Below are 24,009 nucleotides of genomic sequence, written 5' to 3'. Positions count from 1 at the left end.
ATAAAAATATAAAAAGAAAAAAAAAAATAATAATAAAATTGAAAGATTTTTTTTTTTAAAGAAATAAAGATATAGATATATATATATATGCAATAGCCTATATTACATTCGGTTGTGAAAAGAAAATCAGAAAATGTCTGCTGCTAAAAATGTATTTAGATTTATTTTTAAAGGTATAGACATGGTTTGTCAGGATTTTCTTATCATTTGGCTCATAATACTTCCATACTTTTTCTACCATCCCTCTCCTTTTAAATGCATATAGGCTTCACTATGGAATGTCGAAGCACAAAGTAAGGCAACAGTCCTGCCATCCTGCAGTGTCCACACTCGTGTGCATTCCTTGCTGGAATCACCCTTGAATCACCTGATACAAAATCCCTTTGTGGTTACAATATTGCCAGGAAAACTAGAGCATCTAAAGTGTGCGGGTCCCTATCATTTTCCCATTTGGCACTTTTCTGTATCCTGTAAATGTTTGTCGGATTTAGGTACCATCGTTCAGGCCCAATTCGCCTGTGGTTTCAAGTCTCTTGGTAACGCTGTTGGTGACGGACCGGGGTCTGTTTGGCAGCCCTCTCACTCCTTCCTCCCACACCCCACACAGGCAGCTGGCTCTGGGGAGGTGGGGGGCGAACACCACCTCCAGCCTGCGAGGGGCGCTGGTACCTCCCTGCTCCCCGGTGCCCACACAGCCCGGGAGGCGGCGCAGCATCAGCCTCACCATCACCTGGTTGGCCCAGGCCATGCCCAGGGCGGGCAGCACCTTATTGTCCACCAACCTGGGAAAGAAGCGTGCGTGAGGACGGACACACACACACACACACACACACACACACACACACACGTCTGATCCCTGGCCGTGACCCCACTCTCCGAGGGTGTCTCAGGGGGAGTGGGGTATGCAAACACCACTTTTTCCAATTCACACTCTACATGTGTGAAATAGGACAAATGTAAGCACCCACCTAATTATTACTACTACTACTACTACTACTACTACACGAAGACACAAAGCCATACACACACCTATACTCGTATCGCTCTATGCTAGTAAATATATCAGGAGACTCAAACAACTTACCCAAAGTTACAGTGTGCTGGATCAGGCCCATCCATTACATCTGTCACCTGAAGAGGTACGGTGCAATAACTCATTACATTATTCTGAACATACCGCTAGCTTTTGTTTATCTATAGGGTCAGGCTACTATAACATAATTACATTATACAATATCAATAGAACACATCCAACATTATTCATTTTATTGATCCTTTATTTAAACAGCAAAGTCACATTGAGATTAGCACGTCCTTTTCAAGTGAGCCAAGAATAATAATACATCATCTGACATGCATGTGTAGCAGCAGACCTGGGTGAAATACTCATAAGTTTACGTATATACTCGAGTTTGCACTTTTGGAACTATTCCAGTGTTTCCCTACTAGTACCAGGAAATCGTAAATAGTCTGATATAGTGCATTTGACCCAGGTCTGCTGAGCAGTTAAGGCTCTTCCCTACCTGGTTGATGCACAGCACCGGGGTACTGTAGTTGTGACTCAGGTGGTGGAGAGTGGCAGCAAAGGCCAGCATGTGGCGGGCTCTCTCGATGCCCTCGTCCGCCTGGAACTCGCTGCGGAACAGGGCCGCCACTGAGTCCACCACCACCAGCCGAACAAGGCCCCGGGAGAGCAGAATGGGCACCCGCTGGGACACGCAGGCCTGCAGCGCACCCTGTTGGGACAGCACAGAAACACTGGTCACATGTATATTAGGAAGCACAGGTGACCAGAAAGTATTAGCACAGGTGACCAGAAAGTATTAGCACAGGCGAGAGGAGAGAGCATATGGTTCTTACAGTCTCACTAGAACAGCTTATGGAATGCTCCTCATCATGTTTGAACCAAAATATTTTGTATATCTTTTATTTCTGCAATAAATGGGAACATAACCCAACTACATATCTACGGCTGGAAAGCCAATTCCATGTGGACACGTCATGAACTGCTCTCAACCTGTGCCAGTGGCGTTTTATAGGAATTCTCCACTAAAGTGGGTGTCTATTGCACCGCTGTCTTACCAGATCGGCAGCATGCTCTATATAGATGTTGTCGCTGAAACGGATGCTCCGTATCAGGGCCTGGGGAAGCTCTGGCCGCAGCCGAGCCTGCTGGGTAATGAGCTGCCGCAGACGCTTGATGGGAAATGAGTCTTCTGTGCAAATATACACAGCTCCTGCAGGTGTAAAGACACATGCACATACAAAATATCATGTCGTAAGCCTCACTGTCTGCCAATAATTAAAAAGTTACAATATTTAGAAAATACGGTTTACAGGCAGAACATCAGGACAAAACACTGGCAACAAAGAGCTGGGGCGCATTTCTTAAGGCATGCAATGGAAAACGCTTTAAAATGTTTGCAACAAATTAAAATTAGTGTTCCTTATTGGACAGGCTAATCCAGTTCGTCCCTCCCCGATTCAGTCCATTTTATCCATTAGATCACCTGAATTGAGCCCTCCATACGCCAGTGGGTACTGCACAGAAAGACACAGCTGCAAGCCAAACTGTGTCTTTCCTGCACTGCTCTCCCCTGCCAGTTCTGTGATGCCGCTCAACGGTACACCACCTCGCAGTAGAGCATCCAGAACGGGGCAAGCCAAACTTAGCTTGTGTCCAGGTTCCAAAGAGGGACACTCTCCACGGTGCACTTGTAAGGCTGTGTGAAAACAAACAATCCGTTAGTTGAATAATAGACTATAACACGTTTGAGCCTAGGATTGTAAAGCTTAGGCTACAATCACTTCTGGGTGACTGGATACAGTGGTAGAGTGCATCTCCAACTCTGGTTCTGGTGAGTTACTGGGTGTGCAGACTTTTGTTAATTAATGCAATGCTGCAAAGGACTGAAAACAGCTCGGTTACTTTTTAAACCTCCAGTGTAACTTTTTCCATTTAAATTAAACTAGGCTACTTTTCCATTCGCTAGTCAGAAAAAAAAAAAAAGTCTGCCCTGCCGTCTCTCACTAGAATGAACGATATGCATCTTCTAGCAATCTATTGATTGAACAGGCACCTGTCAGTCGCAAGGTGAGCGATGACAGAGAAACACTGCTGGTTTGACAGTCTGCTATTTGTCCCACCTCTCGGTACCTGTGGGCAGTGTGATTTGTGCGCAGTGGTTGGCTGCAGTCAAATCTCTTTACATGGAGGAGAGCATGATGCTCCTTCATCGTCTCTTTGTGTGAATTTCAGGGCTACACAGTGCGACCATTTAACTCGCCTAAACCTAAAAATAGATGTGTGTGTGAACTGAAAAAGTATGACCACGTGCGAGTTGTGATTTATAGCAAACAAAAATCCTGCCGTAGCCATTCTCAAAGTATTTCTGCCGTTTTATTTCATAACTGGTAGCCAATCACACAAAAGAACCATAGAAATAAGAATCATTTATTTGCAAAGAACTACGTAGTCCCATATATCCTACCTTGTGCGCACCATTTTACTTAGAGAAGAGAAAGAGCAGGCGAGACAGCTTGGGAGGGAGGGGCAGGCAGACAGCCAGAACCGTGCGCATAGGCTATATCTTCGTAATCTTTATCGCAATGTCTTGTAAATGACAAGTAAATTCACCAAAATATATTAAAGTACAGATTAGACTATTACTGAGTATGGGCTAATATATTTGACATAATGCCAGTGAATTGAAGCTGAAAATTGCCAAATGCGACACTTTAATTAGGCCTACATTTTCACCCATGACTCCAAGAAGCATAGTACAGTTCTTAATGTCCAATTGATAGGATAGTCTCGAACCTACTTCGTCCAGTTTATTCTCCAGGGATTCCACATTTGTCGATAGAACAAAGGGTAGAGGCGGTTTATTCACTCGCCGCCGTAGTTTCACCAGGGCACGTCGGCCCCCATAGCGCCATCTTTTTAGCTTCCGAGTGACGGGGATTAGGGCCTGGTCCGGAATTAGCAATATGTCCTGTGCCGAAGACTCATTGAAGGATCCTTTCAGACCACTGCAATTTGGCTGGTACATCATTGAAATTGAAATATATTTAAAAAAAATGCAATTTACAAGTTTAGATAATTGACAATAAAAAGGTACAACAAATAAAATAGTTGACAAATAATTTAAAAGCTTACATTGTCAAACTATGTCAAACAACCATTCATCTTAAAAAAAGATCCTCAATCTACACACAATACCCCCCATAAAGACAAAGCAAAAACAGGTTTAGAAATGTTTGCGAATTTATTTTAAAAAACAACCTGAAATATCACATTGGCATAAGTATTCAGACCTTTTACTCAGTACTTTGTTGAAGTATCTTTGGCAGCGATTACAGCCTTGAGTCTTCTTGGGTATGACGCTACAAGCTTGGCACACCTGTATTTGGGGAGTTTCTCCCATTCTTCTCCAAAGATCCTCTCAAGCTCTGTCAGGTTGGATGGGGAGCGTCGCTGCACAGCTATTTTCAGGTCTCTCCAGAGATGTTTGATCAGGTTCAAGTCTGGGCTCTGGCTAGGCCACTCAAGGACATTGAGACTTGTCCTTAAGCCACACCTGTTTTGTCTTGGCTGTGTGCTTGGGTCGTTGTCCCGTTGGAAGATGAACCTTCACTCCAGTCGGAGGTCCTGTATGCTCTGGAGCAGGTTCTCATCAAGGATCTCAGTACTTTCCTCATCTTTCCCTCGATCCCGACTAGTCTCCCAGTCCCTGCTGCTGAAAAACATCCCCAATACATTATGTTGCCACCACCATTGCTTCACCGTAGGGATGGTGACAAGTTTCCTCCAGACGTGACGCTTGGCATTCAGGCCAAAGAGTTCAATCTTGGTTTCATCAGACCAGAGAATCTTGTTTCTCATGGTCTGAGAGTCCTTTAAAAGTGCCTTTTGGCACACTCCAAGTGGGCTGTCATGTGCCTTTTACTTAGGAGTGGCTTCCATCTGGCCACTCTACAATAAAGGCCTGATTGGTGGAGTGCTGCAAAGATGGTTGTCCTTCTGGAAGGTTCTCCAGTCTCCACATATGAACTCTGCCAGAGTTACCATCTGGTTCTTGGTCACCTCCCTGACCAAGGCCCTTCTGCCCCGATTGCTCCGTTTGGCCGGCGGCCAGCTCTAGGAAGAGTGTTGGTGGTTCTAAACTTCTTCCATTTAAGAACGATGGAGGCCCCTGTGTTCATGGGGACCTTCCATGCTGAAGAAATGTTTTGGTACCCTTCCACAGGTCTGTGCCAACACAATCCTGTCTCGGAGTTCTACGGACAATTCCGTCGACCTCATGGCTTGGTTTTTGCTCCGACATGCACTGTTAATTGTGGGACCTTATATTAGACAGGTGTGCGCCTTTCCAAATCATGTCCAATCAATTGAAATTACCACAGGTGGACTCCAATCAAGTTGTAGAAACAGCTCAAGGATGATCAATGGAAACAGGACGCACCTGAGCTCAATTTTGAATCTCATAACAAAAAGGGTATGAATACATATGCAAATAAGGTTGTTGTTTTGTATTTCTAAAAACCTGTTTTCGCATTGTTATTATGGGGTATTGTGTATAGATTGATGAGTAAATTTTTTTTATTGTCAATTATAGAATAAGGCTGTAACGTAAGAAAATGTTGAAAAAGTAAAGGGGTCTGAATACTTTCCGAATGCATGTTGACATAATTTTGCTGTACAAAAAAAAAATCTATGCAAATGTATGGTTTGCATCACTTAATGCCGGTCACCTTTCAAGTGACTATGCATAGGAATTTCAAAACCTAGCTTTTTGACGTCATACGAGACCATTCAGACGAGCAGAGTTTTAAGCACAAAGTCAGCATTAACAATAGGCCTGCGTAATAAAATAAAGACAGTACTTCGAAAAAATCTCACACCATAGTTCTGAATTTGCAAGGTATCTTTATATTTTATTTCCGCACAACTTAAAATGTGGCACTGACTCGCCCATGGATTGATGTTCCACCTTTGTCTCAATGAAGAGTTTGGCGTTCGACTAGCCATGTGAGACACGTACGCGCAGTTACAAGCCTGATAGTTATGCCCCATTTATATTGTGATGCATTTCATTACACTTGCTCCGCTACTGAATAAGACAAGTGTAGTGTTTGTAACGCAAAATGGAAGAGAGCCTGTCTCTCAGAGATCGCATTTATTTTGGGAGATTGCAAAAATGACCTTTTCATTCAAGACAAATATTTCGTTACAGGTGATAAAACATGTTTTGTTTAGTTACTTTTTCCTCAACTTGTTTCTCTAACTTTAGCTTGCACTGCAGAGCAGATATCTAGCTAGCTAAAAGCTAGGTTGACGATCACTGTAGCTAGAGACCGCGACCTAATAATTATCATTAAAAACAAACGTCATTACCATTACATAAACTCAGCAAAAAAAGAAACGTCCCTTTTTCAGGACCCTGTCTTTCAAAGAGAATTTGTAAAAATCCAAAGAACTTCACAGATCTTCATTGTAAAGGGTTTAAACACTGTTTCCCATGCTTGTTCAATGAACCATAAACAATTAACGAACATGCACCTGTGGAACGGTCGTTAAGACCCTAACAGCTTACAGACCGTAGGCAATTAAGGTCACAGTTATGAAAACGTAGGACACTAAAGAGGCATTTCTACTGACTCTGAAAAACACCAAAAGAAAGATGCCCAGGGTCCCTGCTCATCTGCGTGAACGTACCTTAGGCATGCTGCAAGGAGGCATGAGGACTGCAGATGTGGCCAGGGCAATAAATTGCAATGTCCATACCGTGAGACGCCTAACACAGCGCTACAGGGAGACAGGACGGACAGCTGATCATCCTCGCAGTGGCAGACCACGTGTAACAACACCTGCACAGGATCGGTACATCCGAACATCACAACTGAGGGACAGGTACAGGATGGCAACAACAACTGCCCGAGTTACACCAGGAATGCACTATCCCTCCATCAGTGCCCAGACTGTCCTCAATATGCTGAGAGAGGCTGGAGTGAGGGCTTATAGGCATGTTGTAAGGCAGGTCCTCACCAGACATCACCGGCAACAATGTCGCCTATGGGCACAAGCCCACCGTCGCTGGACCAGACAGGACTGGCAAAAAGTGCTCGTCGCTGATGAGTCGTGGTTTTGTCTCACCAGAGGTGATGGTCGGATTCGCGTTTATCGTCGAAGGAATGAGCGTTACACCGAGGCTTGTACTCTGGAGTGGGATCGATTTGGAGGTGGAGGGTCCGTCATGGTCTGGGGCGGTGTGACACAGCATCATCGGACTGAGCCTGTTGTCATTGCAGGCAATCTTAATGCTGTGCGTTACAGGGAAGACATCCTCTTCCCTCATGTGGTACCCTTCCTGCATGCTCATCCTGACATGACCCTCCAGCATGACAATGCCACCAGCCATACTGCTCGTCCTGTGCGTGATTTCCTACACGACAGGAATGTCAGTGTTCTGCCATGACCAGCGAAGAGCCCGGATCTAAATCCCATTGAATACGTCTGGGACCTGTTGGATCGGAGGGCGAGAGCTAGGGCCATTCCCCCTATAAATGTCCGGGAACTTGCATGTGCCTTGGTGGAAGAGTGGGCTAATATCTCACAGCAAGAATTGGCAAATCTGGTGCAGTCCATGAGGAGGAGATGCACTGCAGTACTTAATGCAGCTGGTGGCCACACCAGATACTGACTGTTACTTTTGACCCCCACTTTGTTCAGGGACACATTCATCCATTTATGTTAGTCACATGTCTGTGGAAATTGTTCAGTGTATGTCTCAGTTGTTGAATCTTATGTTCATACAAATATTTACACATGCTAAGTTTGCTGAAAATAAACGCAGTTGACAGTGAGATGTTTCTTTTTTTGCTGAGTTTATTTAAAACGGGAGGCAACAGTCATAATATAACTGGCTTAACAGCCAATGTGTATTATTTAACATTACCATTAAAAATAGTACTCACTTATAGGAATGGGTAATTGTTCACAAGTTGCTAGCTATCCTATAAAGCCATCACTGTGGTTTGGTAACTTCCTGTTCTTCGAGTTTGAAAGAATGCAGTGTCTATCTCACAATGAAGTCTTCAACAGCAAGTTAGTGTTGCGATTCCATTCCGTTGTGAACGTCCCCATTGAAATGCATGACATCCGGCGCAACGTAACTGAGTGCTTATGTGTAATGTGAATGAGGCTTTAGCGGGCGAGCAATATCCACCGTTGTAGTACAGATTAAGCCTGAGATGGAATGTGAAGCTGAACCTGGTTAGCTTTAGAAAACCCAGAGTAGATCTAGCTTGCTTTGTAGGATACCCCTCAGGTGTCGTGACATACCTTACATTTGAGTTATTTAGCAGACGCTCTTATCCAGAGCGACATACAGTAGAGTGCATACCTTCCCATATTTTGTTTGTACTGGTCCCCCATGGGGATCGAACCCACAACCCTGGCATTGCAAGTGCCATGCTCCACCAACTGAGCCACACGGGAGTCTGTGTATATGAGACATCGGGCTTTAAAGGGTTAGTCTAGCCAGCACTAAAACACCCGTCTAAACGTAGCTAGCTAGTTGGTGTGTTAGTGCTGGAATCAAAATCTGCACACCCAGTAGTTCTCCATGTTTGGAGTTGGAGAACCCTGCAATAGAATAGAGCACGCCTACCTGTTACAGGTGAATGTCTGCGGTAAGAGACAGCAACAGCTGCGTGCAGGTGTTGCACGTCTGACTTTGACAGGTGGGTGAGTCGTTGTAGATCCGGACCCGAGAGACTGAGAATCTCCCTCGCTGATTTCACATTAGCTAAGATCAACATAAATGAATAATGAGCAGATGCACCTACAGCATACATTTTAACACCACAACATTGACTAGCAAAGCAAAATGTTGTAGATACAGTGCCTTCAGATGGTATACACACCTATTGACTTTTTCCAGATGTTTTGTATTACAGCCTGAATTTAAAATGGATTACATTTAGATTTTTTTTGTCATTGGCCTACACACTATAACCCGTATATTAATAAAAAATGAAAAGCTAAAATGTTTTGAGTCCAGTATTCAACCCCTTTGTTCTGGCAAGCCTAAATAAGTTCAGGAGTAAACATGTGCTTAACAAGTCACATAATAAGTTGCATGGACTCACTGTTTGCAATAATAGTGTTTAACAGTGTTTAACATTCTTTTTTAATGACTAGCTCATCTCTGTACCCCACACATACAATTATCTGTAAGGTCCCTCAGTGGAGCAGTGAATTTCAACACACAATTTCAACACACAAGACAAGGGAGGTTTTCCATTGCCTCGCAAAGAAGGACACCTATTGGTAAATGGGAGACATTGAATGACATTGAATGAACATTGAATATCCATTTGAGCACGGTGAAGTTATTAATTACACTTTGGATGGTGTATCAATATACCCACTCACTACAAAGATACAGGTGTCCTTCCTAACTCAGTTGCTGCAGAAGGAAACAGCTCAGGGATTTCACAATGAGGCCAATTGTGACTTTAAAACAGTGAGTTGAATGTGATAGTATTGTAACTACAGTTTTCTCCTAACCTAATTGAGAGTGAAAAGGAAGCCTGTACAGAACAAAAATATTCCTAAACCTACATTCTGTTTGTAACAAGGCACTAAAGTAATACTGCCAAAAATGTGGCAAAGCAATTCACTTTTTGGCCTGAATACAAAGTGTTTTACTGGATATGCTCCAAACATATTACTGAGTACCACTCTCCATATTTTCAAGCATAGTGATGGCTGCATTATGTTATGGGTATGCTTGTAATCATTAAGAACTGGTGAGTTTGAGATTTAAAAAAACAAACAGAATGGAGCTAAGCACAGGCAAAATCCTAGAAGAAAACCTGGTTCAGTCTGATTGCCACCAGACACTGGGAGATTAATTCACCTTTAAGCAGGACAATAACCTAAAACACAAGGACAAATCTACACTACAGTTGCTTACCAAGAAGACAGTGAATGTTCCTGAGTGGCCGAGTTACAGTTGTGACTTAAATCTATTTGAAAATCTGTCAAGACCTGAAAATGGTTGTCTAGCAATGATCAACAACCAATGTGAATTTTGAAAAGAATAAAATCGCAAATGTTGCACAATCCAGGAGTGGAAAGCTCTTTGAGACCTATCCAGAAATACTCACAGCTATAATTTCTGCCAAAGGTGCCTCTACAAAATATTGACTCAGAGTTGTGAATACTTATGTAAATAAGCTATTTCTACATTTAATTTTCAATAAATTTGAGAAAAAAAATCCAAAAACATGGTTTTCACTTTGTCATTATGGGGTATTGTTTGTAGATGCGTGATAGATAGATAGATATAAAAACTATTTCATACATTTTGAATTCAGTCTAATAAAACAAAATGTGGAATAAGTCAAGGGGTATAACATTAGCTAAGTTTCCATGTCATATGGCAATACAACACAGGAGGTTGGTGGGACCTTAATTGGAGAGGATGGGCTCATGGTAATAGCCTATCACAGTATGAGTCATAACACCCATAAGACTTAACGGTCAAACACGGAAATGGTTCCAATCGTTTTCCCACCACTCGTTTTATCCATTGTGAATTTTAGAAACACTTCAAATAATGGCTGTGTATCGTGTAGGCTTACCCTGGCGTGATGTTTTCATAACCGTGTACATCTCTCTCAGACAAGGTGACTTATCAATATATTCGCCTGTATTTACCCCCCTGAAATGAAATACTAATTTGCTGCTATCATACAGCACTACAAATGCCTGTCTCAAGCTTCACGTCACCTCACCAGGGTCATGATGACCTGGACAAGACAGTCGAATCGTCGCAAAGGTAAGAATCTCTGGATTAACTATCTAAATGTTAACTAAATGTATTAATAAATTAGCTAAAGTTTTTTAAAATGGACAATTCAATTAAATATGCCTGTAATCTAGCTAGCTAGCTCACGGTCAGATAATTAGCACTAGGGTACATTAGCCATCTACTTGTCTAGTCATTTAAATGCATGAGAACCTTCTTTGGCTTTTATAAACCAACAATCTAGCTTGCTAGTTAACTTAAATGGTGAAGCTAGGGCTAGGCGTTCTTGATAATGTTGGTTTGTGTCTGGGACGTACTACTTGACTTGTAACTACCCTAGCTAGCTATATTATTTTAGTCTGGCTTTGATAGGTTTCAGCATCCTCACAAGTCAACAGTGTGCTTACTTTCCTGCAGGAAAACATTGATATGTTTGCTGTAACGCTCTGGTCAGCAGATCATTACTATAGCTAGTAGGCAAAGTTATGCAACCTTGTTTAGTCCTACCTGCTATAGTGGGTTTTTAATTAATTGGTACACAAAACGTTTGCTTTTTAGGTAGAATTACTGTCATGTTATTGATGCCAAATTGGAAACCTTATTTGCACCTTCTCTATTCCAGAACCAGTGGGTGTGCCTGAGTCTTGCCACCTCTCAACTAGGTAAGCGGTTTCAACCTGGAACACTATTCTCCTGCTCTAGTCTGTTTCAGTCATTGCAGGAAGTCCTGAAGACCAGATGTGTGTGAGGAATTTTGTCCCAGCTCGAACACCGGACTTAAATAATCAACATACTGAATCATGGCAATAGGCTATTTGTAATCAGGTATGGGCTGGGCTGGAACAAAAGCTTATACACACTCCTGCCTTTCAGATCTGGATTGGGGAAGGGGGGTATTGATATATAATGCATGCTCCACTCTCAAGTTGAACTTGTTGACTGATGCCATGAAAGCCAACCACCCCTCAAGCTACCTCTTATTCCACACTGTGCCTTTTATGCCCCATGGTCCCTCAACTTTGGGCACTTTGGAGTACTCCATCTGATCTCTTTATAGATGCAGACCCAAAGACATTCAAACAGCATTTTGAGAGCAAGCGTTCCAAGTCGCCAATGGTCCCAATACTGGTTGATGTGCAGGCCTAAATGACCACAAACAATTGACCTACAGCTGGGGTAAGATTCTTCCATCATTCACACACAGTAGACATAAATGTAAACCACCATGTCTACAAAATGCTGTCATCAATAATTAAGTTGTATTGTCTTAACCTGTTAGGGCTAGGGGGCAGCATTTGCACGTCTGGATAAAAAAAATGTACCCGATTTAATCTGGTTACTAATCCTACCCAGTAACTAGAATATGCATATACTTATTATATATGGATAGAAAACACTCTAAAGTTTCTAAAACTGTTTGAATGGTGTCTGTGAGTATAACAGAACTCATTTGGCAGGCAAAACCCTGAGACATTTTCTGACAGGAAGTGGATACCTGATGTGTTGTATTACCTTTAAACCTATCCCATTGAAAAACACAGGGGCTGAGGAATATTTTGGCACTTCCTATTGCTTCCACTAGATGTCACCAGCCTTTACAAAGTGTTTTGAGTCTTCTGGAGGGAGATCTGACCGAACAAGAGCCATGGAACGATGATGTCCCATTAGACACCTGGCGCGCGAGTTCATGTTGGGTACCCTCGTTCCAATACGTTATAAAAGAGTATGCATTCGTCCACCTTGAATATTATTCATGTTCTGGTTAAAAAAGGCCCTAATGATTTATGCTATACAACGTTTGACATGTTTGAACGAACGTAAATATATTTTTTCCCCTCGTTCATGACGAGAAGTCCGGCTGGCTTAGATCATGTGCTAACAAGACGGAGATTTTTGGACATAAATGATGAGCTTTTTTGAACAAAACTACATTCGTTATGGACCTGTGATACCTGGAAGTGACATCTGATGAAGAGAATCAAAGGTAATGGATTATTTACATAGTATTTTCGATTTTAGATCTCCCCAACATGACGTCTAGTCTGTATCGCAACGCGTATTTTTCTGGGCGCAGTGCTCAGATTATTGCAAAGTGTGATTTCCCAGTAAGGTTATTTTTAAATCTGGCAAGTTGATTGCGTTCAAGAGATGTAAATCTATAATTCTTTAAATGACAATATAATATTTTACCAATGTTTTCTAATTTTAATTATTTAATTTGTGACGCTGACTTGACTGCCGGTTATTGGAGGGAAACGATTTCCTCAACATCAATGCCATAGTAAAACGCTGTTTTTGGATATAAATATGAACTTGATAGAACTAAAAATGCATGCATTGTCTAACATAATGTCCTAGGAGTGTCATCTGATGGAGATTGTAAAAGGTTAGTGCATCATTTTAGCTGGTTTTATGGTTTTGGTGACCCTGTCTTTGAATTGACAAAACATTACACACAACTCTTGTAAATGTACTGTCCTAACATACTCTAAATTTATGCTTTCGCCGTAAAACCTTTTTGAAATCGTAAAACGTGGTTAGATTAAGGAGATGTTTATCTTTCAAAGGGTGTAAAATAGTTGTACGTTTGAAAAATTTGAATTTTGACATTTATTTGGATTCAAATTTGCCGCTCTTGAAATGCACCTGCTGTTGATGGAGTGCACCACGGGTGGCACGCTAGCGTCCCACCTAGCCCATAGAGGTTAAGGCTCAATTTGTGGAAATGCTGCGATCACTCATCGTATTTAATGTTGCGATTCACAGACACACGATGACCACAATTTGAATGCTGCAACTGAAACAATGCCGTTGAGGGACACACGCTGAGAGCCCGAATATGACTGGACATGGACCAGATATTTGTGACAACGACCTAAGAGGTGCAGGAGCACAGCAGCACCCTAATTTATGTTTATTCCATGGCCAAACATCTCTCCAGCTACCCCATATTACACACCATGCCTTTTATGCCCTCCTCAACTTCGGACATTTTAGAACTCTCAATCTTATCTCTATAAACCCACCCTACCTTCACCCATTTTCCCTATGCTGCTTCCTTCACTTGTTCTTCTCCTGATTTGATAACCTCTAGACTCAGTAACATGTTTAAAAAGTGTTGTGGTGTACTTTTTTTTCCCACCTGTGTAATGCTGTCCTGCTAATTCTGGGGTTCAGACTAGGGTTGCAAAGGGTGGGAAACCTTCCAGGAAACTTCCTGAATTTTTCCATGGGAATCCTTCTTAAATTCTTCAAAAAAAATGTGCTTGTAACAGTTAACTTCTTTTGTGGGATACACAAGGCAATTCTAGGTCTTGTGGCATATTTTGGTTAAACTATCCCCAATTCAATGGAATTGCAACCCTCTGCATGCACATTGCATTCTTCCATAGCATGTACAGCTGATCCTCAAGATCTTGCACACTAATGAGATGCTATTGAGCCCACACTACTACACTGTCTGAGCAAAGGACTACATGCTTTCTGGTAAGTTTTCATTACAATACTGGGTGGGGTGAATATATATTTTACATGACATACATTATTTTTTGTTACTAGTAAATAGTAGCCTACAGTAAAGTGTGTTTAAATTATTTCTAACTTGTTAACCTGTTAGGGCTAGGGGGCAGTATTGACACGGCTGGATAAAAAACGTACCCGATTTAATCTGGTTACTACTCCTGCCCAGTAACTAGAATATTCATATAATTATTGGCTTTGGATAGAAAACACCCTAAAGTTTCTAAAACTGTTTGAATGGTGTCTGTGAGTATAACAGAACTCATATGGCTGGCCAAAACCTGAGAAGATTCCATGCAGGAAGTGGCCTGTCTGACAATTTCTTGCCCTTCTTGATTATCTCTATCCATTACAGAGGATCTCTGCTGTTACGTGACACTTCCTACGGCTCCCATGGGCTCTCAGAAGGCGGCAAAAAGCTGAATCGTGGCTTTGCAGGCTCTGGCTGAAAAAAAGTAGCGCGTTTGGGTAGTGGCTGGTTACAGTACTGTGAGACTCAGGCGCGTGCCCGCGTCGACCGAATGCTTTGTTTTCTTTTGTCTGTTTACCTAAACGCAGATTCCCGGTCGGAATATTATCGCTTTTTAACGTGAAAAATGGCCTTTAAACAGCGGTTGACATGCTTCGAAGTACGGTAATGGAATATTTAGAATTTTTTGTCACGAATTGCGCCATGCTCGTGACCCTTATTTACACTTCGGATAGTGTCTTGAACGCACGAACAAAACGCCGCTATTTGGATACAACGATGGATTATTTTGGACCAAACCAACATTTGTTATTGAAGTAGCAGTCCTGGGAGTGCATTCTGACGAAGAACATCAAAGGTAATCAAACTTTTGTAATAGTAAATCGGAGTTTGGTCAGGGCTAAACTTGGTGGGTGTCTAAATAGCTAGCCGTGATGGCTGGGCTATGTACTCAGAATATTGCAAAATGTGCTTTCACCGAAAAGCTGACACCTCGATTGCACAAAGGAGTTCTGTATCTATAATTCTTAAAATAATTATGTTTTTTGTGAACGTTTATTGTGAGTAATTTTGTAAATTCACCGGAGGTTTGCGGGGGGTATGCTAGTTCTGAACGTCACATGCTAATGTAAAAAGCTGTTTTTTGATATAAATATGAACTTGATTGAACAAAACATGCATGTATTGTGTAACATAATGTCCTAGGTGTGTCATCTGATGAAGATCATCAAAGGTTAGTGCTGCATTTAGCTGTGGTTTTGGTTTTTGTGACATTATATGCTAGCTTGAAAAATGGGTGTCTGATTATTTCTGGCTGGGTACTCTGCTGACATAATCTGTTTTGCTTTCGTTGTAAAGCCTTTTTGAAATTGGACAGTGTGGTTAGATTAACAAGAGTCTTGTCTTTAAAATGGTGTAAAATAGTCATATGTTTGAGAAATTGAAGTAATAGCATTTCTAAGGTATTTGAAAATTGCGCCACGGGATTCCACTGGCTGTTGAGTAGTCCCACCTAGCCCATAGAGGTTAAAAAAAAAAGAGATATCTGTGACCGACAGATGGAATACAGATATGCCAGTGATGTAAAATCCATAGATTAGGGCCTAATGAATTTATTTCAATTGACTGATTTCCTTTATATAACTGTAACTCAGTAAAATCTTTGAAATTGTTCCATGTTGCATTATAAATTGTGTTATTTGTCTTATGCATTTGGTCTTGTACAGCATACTATGCCAGTAGGTCAGATACATTTCTTTATATCATGTATGTGGACCCCCCTTCAAATTTGTGGATTCAGCTATTTCAGCCACACCCGTTGCTGACAGGTATATACAATCGAGCACGCAGCCATGCAATCTTCATAGTCAAACATTGGCAGTAGAATGGCCTTACATAAGAGCTCAATGACTTTCAACGTGGCATCCAATGACTTTCCAACAAGTCAGTTGGGCAAATTTCTGCCCTCTTTAGTGCTTCCCCGGTCAACTGTAAGTGCGGTTATTGTGAAGTGGAAACGTCTAGGAGCAACAACGTCTCAGCTGCGAAGTGGTAGGCCACACGAGCTTACAGAACGGGACTGCTGTGTGCTGAAGCACGTAAAAATCATCTCTCCTCAGTTGCAACACTCACTACCGAGTTCCAAACTGCCTCTGGAAGCAACGTCAGCACAATAACTGTTCGTCGGGAGCTTAGTGAAATGGGTTTCCATGCTCAAGCACCCGCACACAAGCCTAAGATCAGAATGTGCAATGCCATGTGTCGGCTGGAGTGGTGTAAAGCTCCCTGTCATTGGACTCTGGAGCAGTGGAAATGTGTTCTCTGGAGTGATGAATCACGCTTCACCATCTGGCAGTCCAATGGACAAATCTGAGTTTGGCAGATGCAAGGCGAACGCTACCTTCCTGAATGCATAGTTCAACTAAAGTTTGTTGGAGGAGGAATAATGGTCTGGTTCGGGCTAGGCCCCTTACTTCCAGTGAAGGGGAATCTTAACGCTACAGAATAGTGACATTATAGATTCTGTGCTTCCAACTTTGGCAACAGTTTGGGGAAAGCCCTTTCCTATTTCAGCATGACAATGCCCCGTGCACAAAGCGCGGCCCATACAGAAATGGTTTGTCGAGATCTGTGTGGAGGAACTTGACTGGCCTGCACAGAGCCCTGACCTCAACCCCATTAAACACCTTTGGGATGAATTGGAACGCCAACTGTGAGCCAGGCCTAATCGCTCAACATCAGTGCTCGACCTCACTAATGCTCGTGACTGAATGGAAGCAACTCTTGTGACTGAATGGAAGCAAGTCCTCACAGCAATGTTCCAACATCTAGTGGAAAGCCTTCCCAGAAGAGTGGAGGCTTTTATAGCGGCAAAGGAGGGACAAACTCCATGTTAATACCCATGATTTTGGAATGAGATGTTCTACGAGCAGGTGTCCATATACCTTTGGTCATGTAGTGTATAATATTCAATGAATACGAGGCCAGATTTAGCAAAGAAGCTATATAGCTAGCAACATACCGTTATTTTACCAGATCCTCTTCTCCTTCACCCGGTGCAGGTCTTTATTTAATCGCTTATCATTTCTGCCAACTATATGAACAAGGTGATCTATTTCAATTCATGGTGTCAGAATGCACTGCTGTATTAAAGCTGCAATATGTAACCCTTTGGGCGACCTGAACAATTCACAGTGAAATGTGAGTTTTATAAATTTGTCATTATCATTGAAAGCAAGTTTAAGAAGCTGTAGAGCTGTTCTATGTGCGTTCTGGCGCCTTCTGAGAGCCTATGGGAGCGTTAGAAAATGTCACATTATGCCAGAGATCCCCTGTTTTGGTTAGAGATGATCAAGAAGGCCATGAAATGGTCAGAGAGAGCGCTTCCTGTTTGGAATCTTCTCAGGTTTTGGCCTGCCAAATGAGTTCTGTTATACTCACAGACACCAATCAAACAGTTTTAGAAACTTTAGGATGTTTTCTATCCAAATCAAACAATTATATGCATATTCTAGTTACTGGGCAGGAGTAGTAACCAGATTAAATCGGGTACGTTTTTTATCCGGCCGTGCAAATACTGCCCCCTATCCCCAACAGGTTAACCTACATTTAGCTGTGGTTTGGGTTTATGTGACATTATATGCTAGCTTGAAAAATGGGTGTCTGATTATTTCTGGCTCGGGTACTCTGCTGACATAATCGAATGTTTTGCTTTCGTTGTAAAGCCTTTTTGAAATCGGACAGTGTGGTTAGATTAACGAGAGTCTTATCTTCAAAATGGTGTAAAATAGTCATATTTTTTAAAAATTGAAGTAATAGCATACCTAAGGATTTGAATAATGCGCCACAGGATTCAACTGGCTGTTGAGTAGGTGGGACGCAAGCGTCCCACCTAGCCCAGAGAGGTTAAGTAAGGGCGTGGATCAGAAAACCAGTCAGTATCTGATGTGACCACAATTTGCCTCATGCAGCACAACATATCGCCTTCGCATAGAGTTGATCAGGCTGTCGATTGTTGTCTGTGGAATGTTGTCCAACTCTTCAATGGCTGGATATTGGTGGGAACTGGAACATGCTGTCGTACACGTCCCATCCAGAGCATCCCAAATATGCTCAATGGTTAATATTGCCTGCTAACCTGGATTTCTTTTAGCTAAATATGCAGGTTTAAAAATATATAGTTCTGTGTACTGATTTTAAGAAAGGCATTGATGTTTATGGTTTGGTAGTCGTGCAACGATTGTGCTTTTTTCGCAAATGCGCTTTTGTTAAATCATCCCCCGTTTGGCGAAGTTGGCTGTCTTTGTTAGGAAGAAATAGTCTTCACAGTTCGCAACGAGCCAGGCGGCCCAAACTGCTGCATATACCCTGACTCTGTTGCAGAGGTGACACATTTTCCCTAGTTAAAAGAAAATCATGTTAGCAGGCAATATTAACTAAATATGCAGGTTTAAAAATATATACTTGTGTATTGATTTTAAGAAAGACATTGATGTTTATGGTTAGGTACAAGTTGGAGCAACGACCGTCCTTTTTCGCGAATGCGCACCGCATCGATTATATGCAACGCAGGACAGGCTAGATAAACTAGTAATATCATCAACCATGTGTAGTTAACTAGTGATTATGATTGATTGATTGTTTTTTTATAAGACAAGTTTAATGCTAGCTAGCAATTTACATTGGCTTCTTACCGCATTCGCGTAACAGGCAGGCTCCTCGTGGAGTGCAATGTAAAGCAGGTGGTTAGAGCGTTGGACTAGTTAACCGTAAGGTTGCAAGATTGAATCCCCAAGCTGACAAGGTAAAAATCTGTCGTTCTGCCCCTGAACAAGGCAGTTAACCCACCGTTCCTAGGCCGTCATTGAAAATAAGAATGTGTTCTTAACTGACTTACCTAGTTAAAATATATATATATATATATAAATAAAAATTGGTGACCAAAAATACTGATTACCGATTGTTATGAAAACTTGAAATCGGCCCTAATTAATCGGCCATTCCGATTAATCGGTCAACCTCTAATGTGGAGGTCCTGGGCTGGCGTGGATACACGTGTCTGCGGTTGTGAGGCCGGTTGGACGTACCGACAAATTCTCTGAAACGACGTTGGAGGCAGCTTATGATTGAGAAATTAGCATTTAGTTATCTGGCAACAGCTCTGGTGGACATTCCTGCAGTCAGCATGCCAATTGCACACTCCCTCAAAACTTGAGACATCTGTGGCATTATGTTGTGACAAAACATTTTAGAGTGGCCTTTTATTGTCCCAATCACAAGGTGCACCTGTGTAATGATCATGCTGTTTAATCAGCAAACCGTGCCAATATATCCTTCAAACACCAGCTTCAAGGGCATTATTCCTTTCATACAATGGGTTACCAACACAATGAAAATATGTCAATCATTATTTGACAGTCATGTCAAACAGTGCCGCCAGAATAACAGCAAAGTAGCTGCATTTGCGTTTGTTTAAGCTGTTTTCTAGTGACATTAATTTGGATACACGCACAACAATGAGCTAATGATGCACGATTTTGTCTGGCATAGAAAATGTGCTTTCTCTTCAGGACCCTTGTTCAGAGGAGCTAGCCAACAACACAGCTAACGCAATCACTTCAAACTGAAGCTGGAAAGACAAACTAGGCTGCATTTCATTTCACCTGTTTTCTATTAACATTTCTATGTATACATCCATAAAAATGCTGCCAGCTGATTCATGACTTCGACTGGCTGACTAGATGCCTGACCGTCTAGTCATGTTCATTACTATGGGACAGCTGGATATCAAATTTCAATATTGAAACAATGTTGCAAATATCAGAGACAGACAGCAAGGTTTATACAAATCTCTGCAAATCTCTGAAAATCAAATGTTAGCCTAAACTAAACGGGAGATAACATCTAGATGCTTTTTATAGTGGAAATAAAATGTATAAATTGGCTGGCTGGCCTGATTACAGTGGATTGCACAGTGAGATGGAACAGAGTAAATAGGCATTTCAACATCATAGCTTTAGCCCGTGGTAACTTGTGGAATATACAACTGGGTGGTTCGAGCCCTGAAGGCTGATAGCTGTGGTATATCAGACTGTATACCACGGGTATGAAAAAACATTTCATTTTACAGCTCTAATTACGTTGATAACCAGTTTATAATAGCAATAAGGCCCCTCTGGAGTTTGTGGTATATGGCCAATATACCACAGCTAAGGGCTGTATCCAGGCACTCCGCGCATAGCGTCGCAATTACAAACAGCCCTTAGCCGTGGTATATTAGCAATATAACACACCGCTCGGGCCTTACTGCTTAATTAGACACGGGCAGGAATGCGGTTTTAACCAATCAGCATCCAAGATTAGTCCCACCTGTTATATAAAGTTAGCTAATGAACGTCTAGTCGAACTATGGCTAGCTAGCGAACGTCCGTTTATTTTTTACCTTTCTTTACGGCTGCTATAATCCTTGGGTTGAGCTCCAATTGTTCCCAATCCATATTTCCCATACATATAATTTAGTCTGGGATACATTTCGCCATTCTGTGAGGCATCAGCAGGCAAATGTGAACAGCTTACTGGCTAACTATTGTGGTAACAGAAAGACTGGAGGACTGGCGCGCGAAATATCCGCCGACAAATCGTCATCACAGAGCGCGTCGCACCCGGATTCGTGATGGAAGGAACTAAATACAAATTTAGGGGTGTACATTTAAAAACTGTTTTTGAAAGCAATAGCTACTAACTGTAAAGTTATTTCATTCTATTTCGGTGTACATAGTAATTGGGATACATAAATAACAATACTGTGTACATAGTTTCAATAAATGCAATGAAATACTCATCCTGAAGTTGTCATCCTTACCCTGAAAATAAAATATTTGGTCTAGCTTAGATTTTGCGAAAGTCAAAACACCAAAACATAAGCTACCTCGTCGAATGGGATATGACATTTGCTAACAATTACCTTTTTAAATGGCATATCGTTGTATCACGTGAACATGTTTTGAGAACAAGCTTTAAGCATACGCACAGTCTTTTTACTATGAGAAAAGAGTTAACCAAGTATCCATAGCGTCTGAAGTGTTTCCTCCTGTACTGGATTTCTTTGTCGCCATTACAAGAACTAGCTAACACCGCGCTGGTATTAAACTTTGAATAACGTCAGGTAGCTAGCTAAATATAAAGATAGTAAGTACTTTGAAACTTAAATGAAAACATATTTTGCCATGCATGTCTCCCCTTCTGCACTAACATTACAGTAGTGGGTGTGTGATATCTAGTTGCTAATGTAGCTAGCTACACATTAAATGGGTTAGCTAGCTGGTTATCTTGACTTTGGTACTGTTGTGACAATGAGCGCAAACCATGTCCCACGTTACTGTGATCTCATGTCTTTCATGTGTTGTCCGAACTATTTCAGTAATTGCTTGCAAAATCTTCTCTAAAGCAAAGTTTAGCAATGCACAAATGTATTGATGGCTTGTCAATGGTGGCCTACTGGTGTAATCAACACATTGTATGGGGAATGTGTAAATACGATTATGTAGCCAACGTTACACAGAAGTGACAAATTATCCTCTTTTGATACAGGTTTATTTGGGCAGACACCACAGACATGACTTCCCGCATATGCAAGAACTGTGGTTGTTCCGAGATCGACCTCGATCAGGCTCGGGGCAATGCAGTATGCACGAGCTGTGGGTCTGTGCTGGAGGACAACATCATCGTGTCCGAGGTGCAATTCGTGGAGGGCAGTGGTGGGATTTCGTCAGCTGTGGGGCAATTCGTCTCAGCAGATGGTGAGACCTGCACATTGCATAAGACTTCAGCATCACAAAAAAAGAGAGATCTAAATGACTAAAATGTCAAATGTTAGCAGATGTTATTGCAAGTGTAGTGAAATGCTTGTGCTTCTAGTTCTGACAGTGCAGCAAAATCTAACAATTCCACAACAACTACACACAAATCTAAGGAATGGAATAAGAATATAAATAGATGGATGAGCAATGACAGAGGAAAGATGCAATAGATGGTATAAAATACAGTATATGCACATTAGATGAGTAACGCAAGATATGTAAACATTATTGAGGTGGCATTAAAGTGACTAGTGATCCATTTTTTAAAGTGGAAAATAAGGGAAAGCCGCACACTCTAAGAGCTCAGATGCAAAAATGTAATAACCTAATAACCAACGTTTCGACAGCAAAGCTGTCTTCATCAGGGTATCAAAGTGGCCAAAGATTTCACATTTGTATGTAGGCAGCAGCCTCTCTGTGTTAGTGATGGCTGTTTAACAATCTGATGGCCTTAAGATTGAAAAACAGATTCTGTCTCTTGGTCCCAGCTTTGATGGACCTGTACTGACCTTGCCTTCTGGATGGTATTGGGGTGAACAGGCAGTGGCTCGGGTGGTTGTTGTCCTTGATCATTTTGGCCTTCCTGTGACATTGGGTGCTCTATGTGTCCTGGAGGGAAGGTAGTTTGCCCCCGGTGATGCGTTGTGCAGACCGCACCACCCTCTAGAGAACCCTGCGATTGTGGGCGGTGCAGTTACTGTACCAGGCCGTGATACAGCCTGACAGGATGCTCTCAATTGTGCATCTAAAAGTTTGTGAGGATTTTAGGTGACAAGCCAAATTTCTTAAGCCTCCTGAGGATGAAGAGGCGCTGTTGCACCTTACCATACTGTCTGTGTGGGTGGACCATTTCACTTTGTCTGTGATGTGCTCAAGCCTACTACTGTTGTGTCGTCTGCAAACTTGACGATTGAGTTGGAGGCATGCATGGACATGCAGTCATGGGTGAACAGGGAGTACAGGAGGGGGCTGAACACACCCTTGTGGGGCCCCAGTGTTGAGGCTCAGCGAAGATGTTTTTTTTCCTACCTTCACCACCTGGGGGGGCAGCCCATCAGGAAGTCAATTGCACAGGGAGGGGTTGAGACGGAGGGCCTCAAGCTTAATGATGAGCTTGGAGGGTACTATGGTGTTGATTGCGGAGCTATAGTCAATGAACAGCATTCTCACATAGGTATTCCTCTTGTCCAGATGGGATAGGGCAGTGTGATGGTGATTGCATTGTCTGTGGACCTAATGGGGCGGTAAGCATATTGAAGTAGGTCTAGGGTGACAGGTAAGGTTGATCCTTGACTAGTCTCTCAAAGCACTTCATGATGACAGAAGTGAGTGCTACGGGCGATAGTCTTAGTTAATTTACCTTTGCATTCTTGGGTACAGGAACAATGGTGGCCCTCTTGAAGCATGTGGGGACAGGAGAGCCCACAGTCCTTGGTAGAGGGCCGCGTCGGTGGCACTGTATTATCCTCAAAGCGAGCAAAAAAATGTGTTTGTCTGGAAGCAAGACGGTGTCTGACGTGGCTGGTTTTCCTTTTGTAGTCAGTGATTGTCTGTAGACCCTACCACATACGTTTCATGTGAGCCGTTGAATTGCAACTCCACTTACTCTATACTGACATTTATCTTGTTTGATTGCCTTGGAGGGAATAACTTTGTATTTGGCCATATTCCCAGTCACCTTTCCATGGTTAAATGCAGAGGTTCTCACTTTGTTTTGCGTGAATTCCACAATCTATCCACGGATTCTGGTTAGTGTAGGTTAATAGTCACAGTGGGTACAACATCGCCTATACACTTTCTTATAAACTCACTGAGTCAGCGTATACGTCGATATTGAGGCTAC

General features: G+C 42.2%; 2 protein-coding genes across 2 annotated transcripts in view; one reads left to right on the top strand and one right to left on the bottom strand.

Moving 5' to 3' along the window:
- Nucleotides 1-138: 138 nt before the first annotated feature.
- Nucleotides 139-20,931, bottom strand: xrcc3 (X-ray repair complementing 3). Its single transcript, XM_014145088.3, has 7 exons — nucleotides 20,750-20,931; nucleotides 8,673-8,810; nucleotides 2,511-2,723; nucleotides 2,083-2,237; nucleotides 1,524-1,736; nucleotides 1,085-1,131; nucleotides 139-782 (listed from the first exon to the last, which is right to left on the bottom strand). The coding sequence occupies exons 1-7, from the start codon at nucleotides 20,811-20,813 to the stop codon at nucleotides 488-490; spliced, it is 1,125 nt and encodes a 374-aa protein (XP_014000563.3). The 5' UTR covers nucleotides 20,814-20,931; the 3' UTR covers nucleotides 139-487.
- A 247-nt stretch (nucleotides 20,932-21,178) lies between these two features.
- The window catches only part of brf1b (BRF1 general transcription factor IIIB subunit b), a 136,426-nt gene continuing 133,595 nt past the window's right edge, over nucleotides 21,179-24,009 (top strand). The window contains exons 1-2 of the mRNA XM_014145094.3: nucleotides 21,179-21,495; nucleotides 21,898-22,106. Coding sequence (XP_014000569.1) covers nucleotides 21,923-22,106 — 184 coding nt within the window. The 5' untranslated portion in view covers nucleotides 21,179-21,495; nucleotides 21,898-21,922. The remainder of the gene's footprint in view (nucleotides 21,496-21,897; nucleotides 22,107-24,009) is intronic.

Source organism: Salmo salar, chromosome 15, assembly GCF_965601325.2.
Source record: "Salmo salar chromosome 15, fSalSal1, whole genome shotgun sequence".
NCBI lineage: Eukaryota > Metazoa > Chordata > Actinopteri > Salmoniformes > Salmonidae > Salmo > Salmo salar.
The sequence above is the reverse complement of the archived record's forward strand: the minus strand, read 5'-3'. Positions and strand labels throughout refer to the sequence as shown.

What these genes read in the sequence shown, in the direction of transcription:
- xrcc3 (XM_014145088.3), bottom strand. Translation starts at nt 20,813, where the DNA reads ATGGGAAATATGGATTGGGAACAATTGGAGCTCAACCCAAGGATTATA. An exon ending in GTATGGAGGGCTCAATTCAG is followed by an intron (nt 2,238 to 2,510) that starts GTGATCTAATGG and finishes TTACACCTGCAG; the next exon opens with GAGCTGTGTATATTTGCACA. An exon ending in CCAGCACACTGTAACTTTGG is followed by an intron (nt 783 to 1,084) that starts GTAAGTTGTTTG and finishes CTTCTTTCCCAG; the next exon opens with GTTGGTGGACAATAAGGTGC.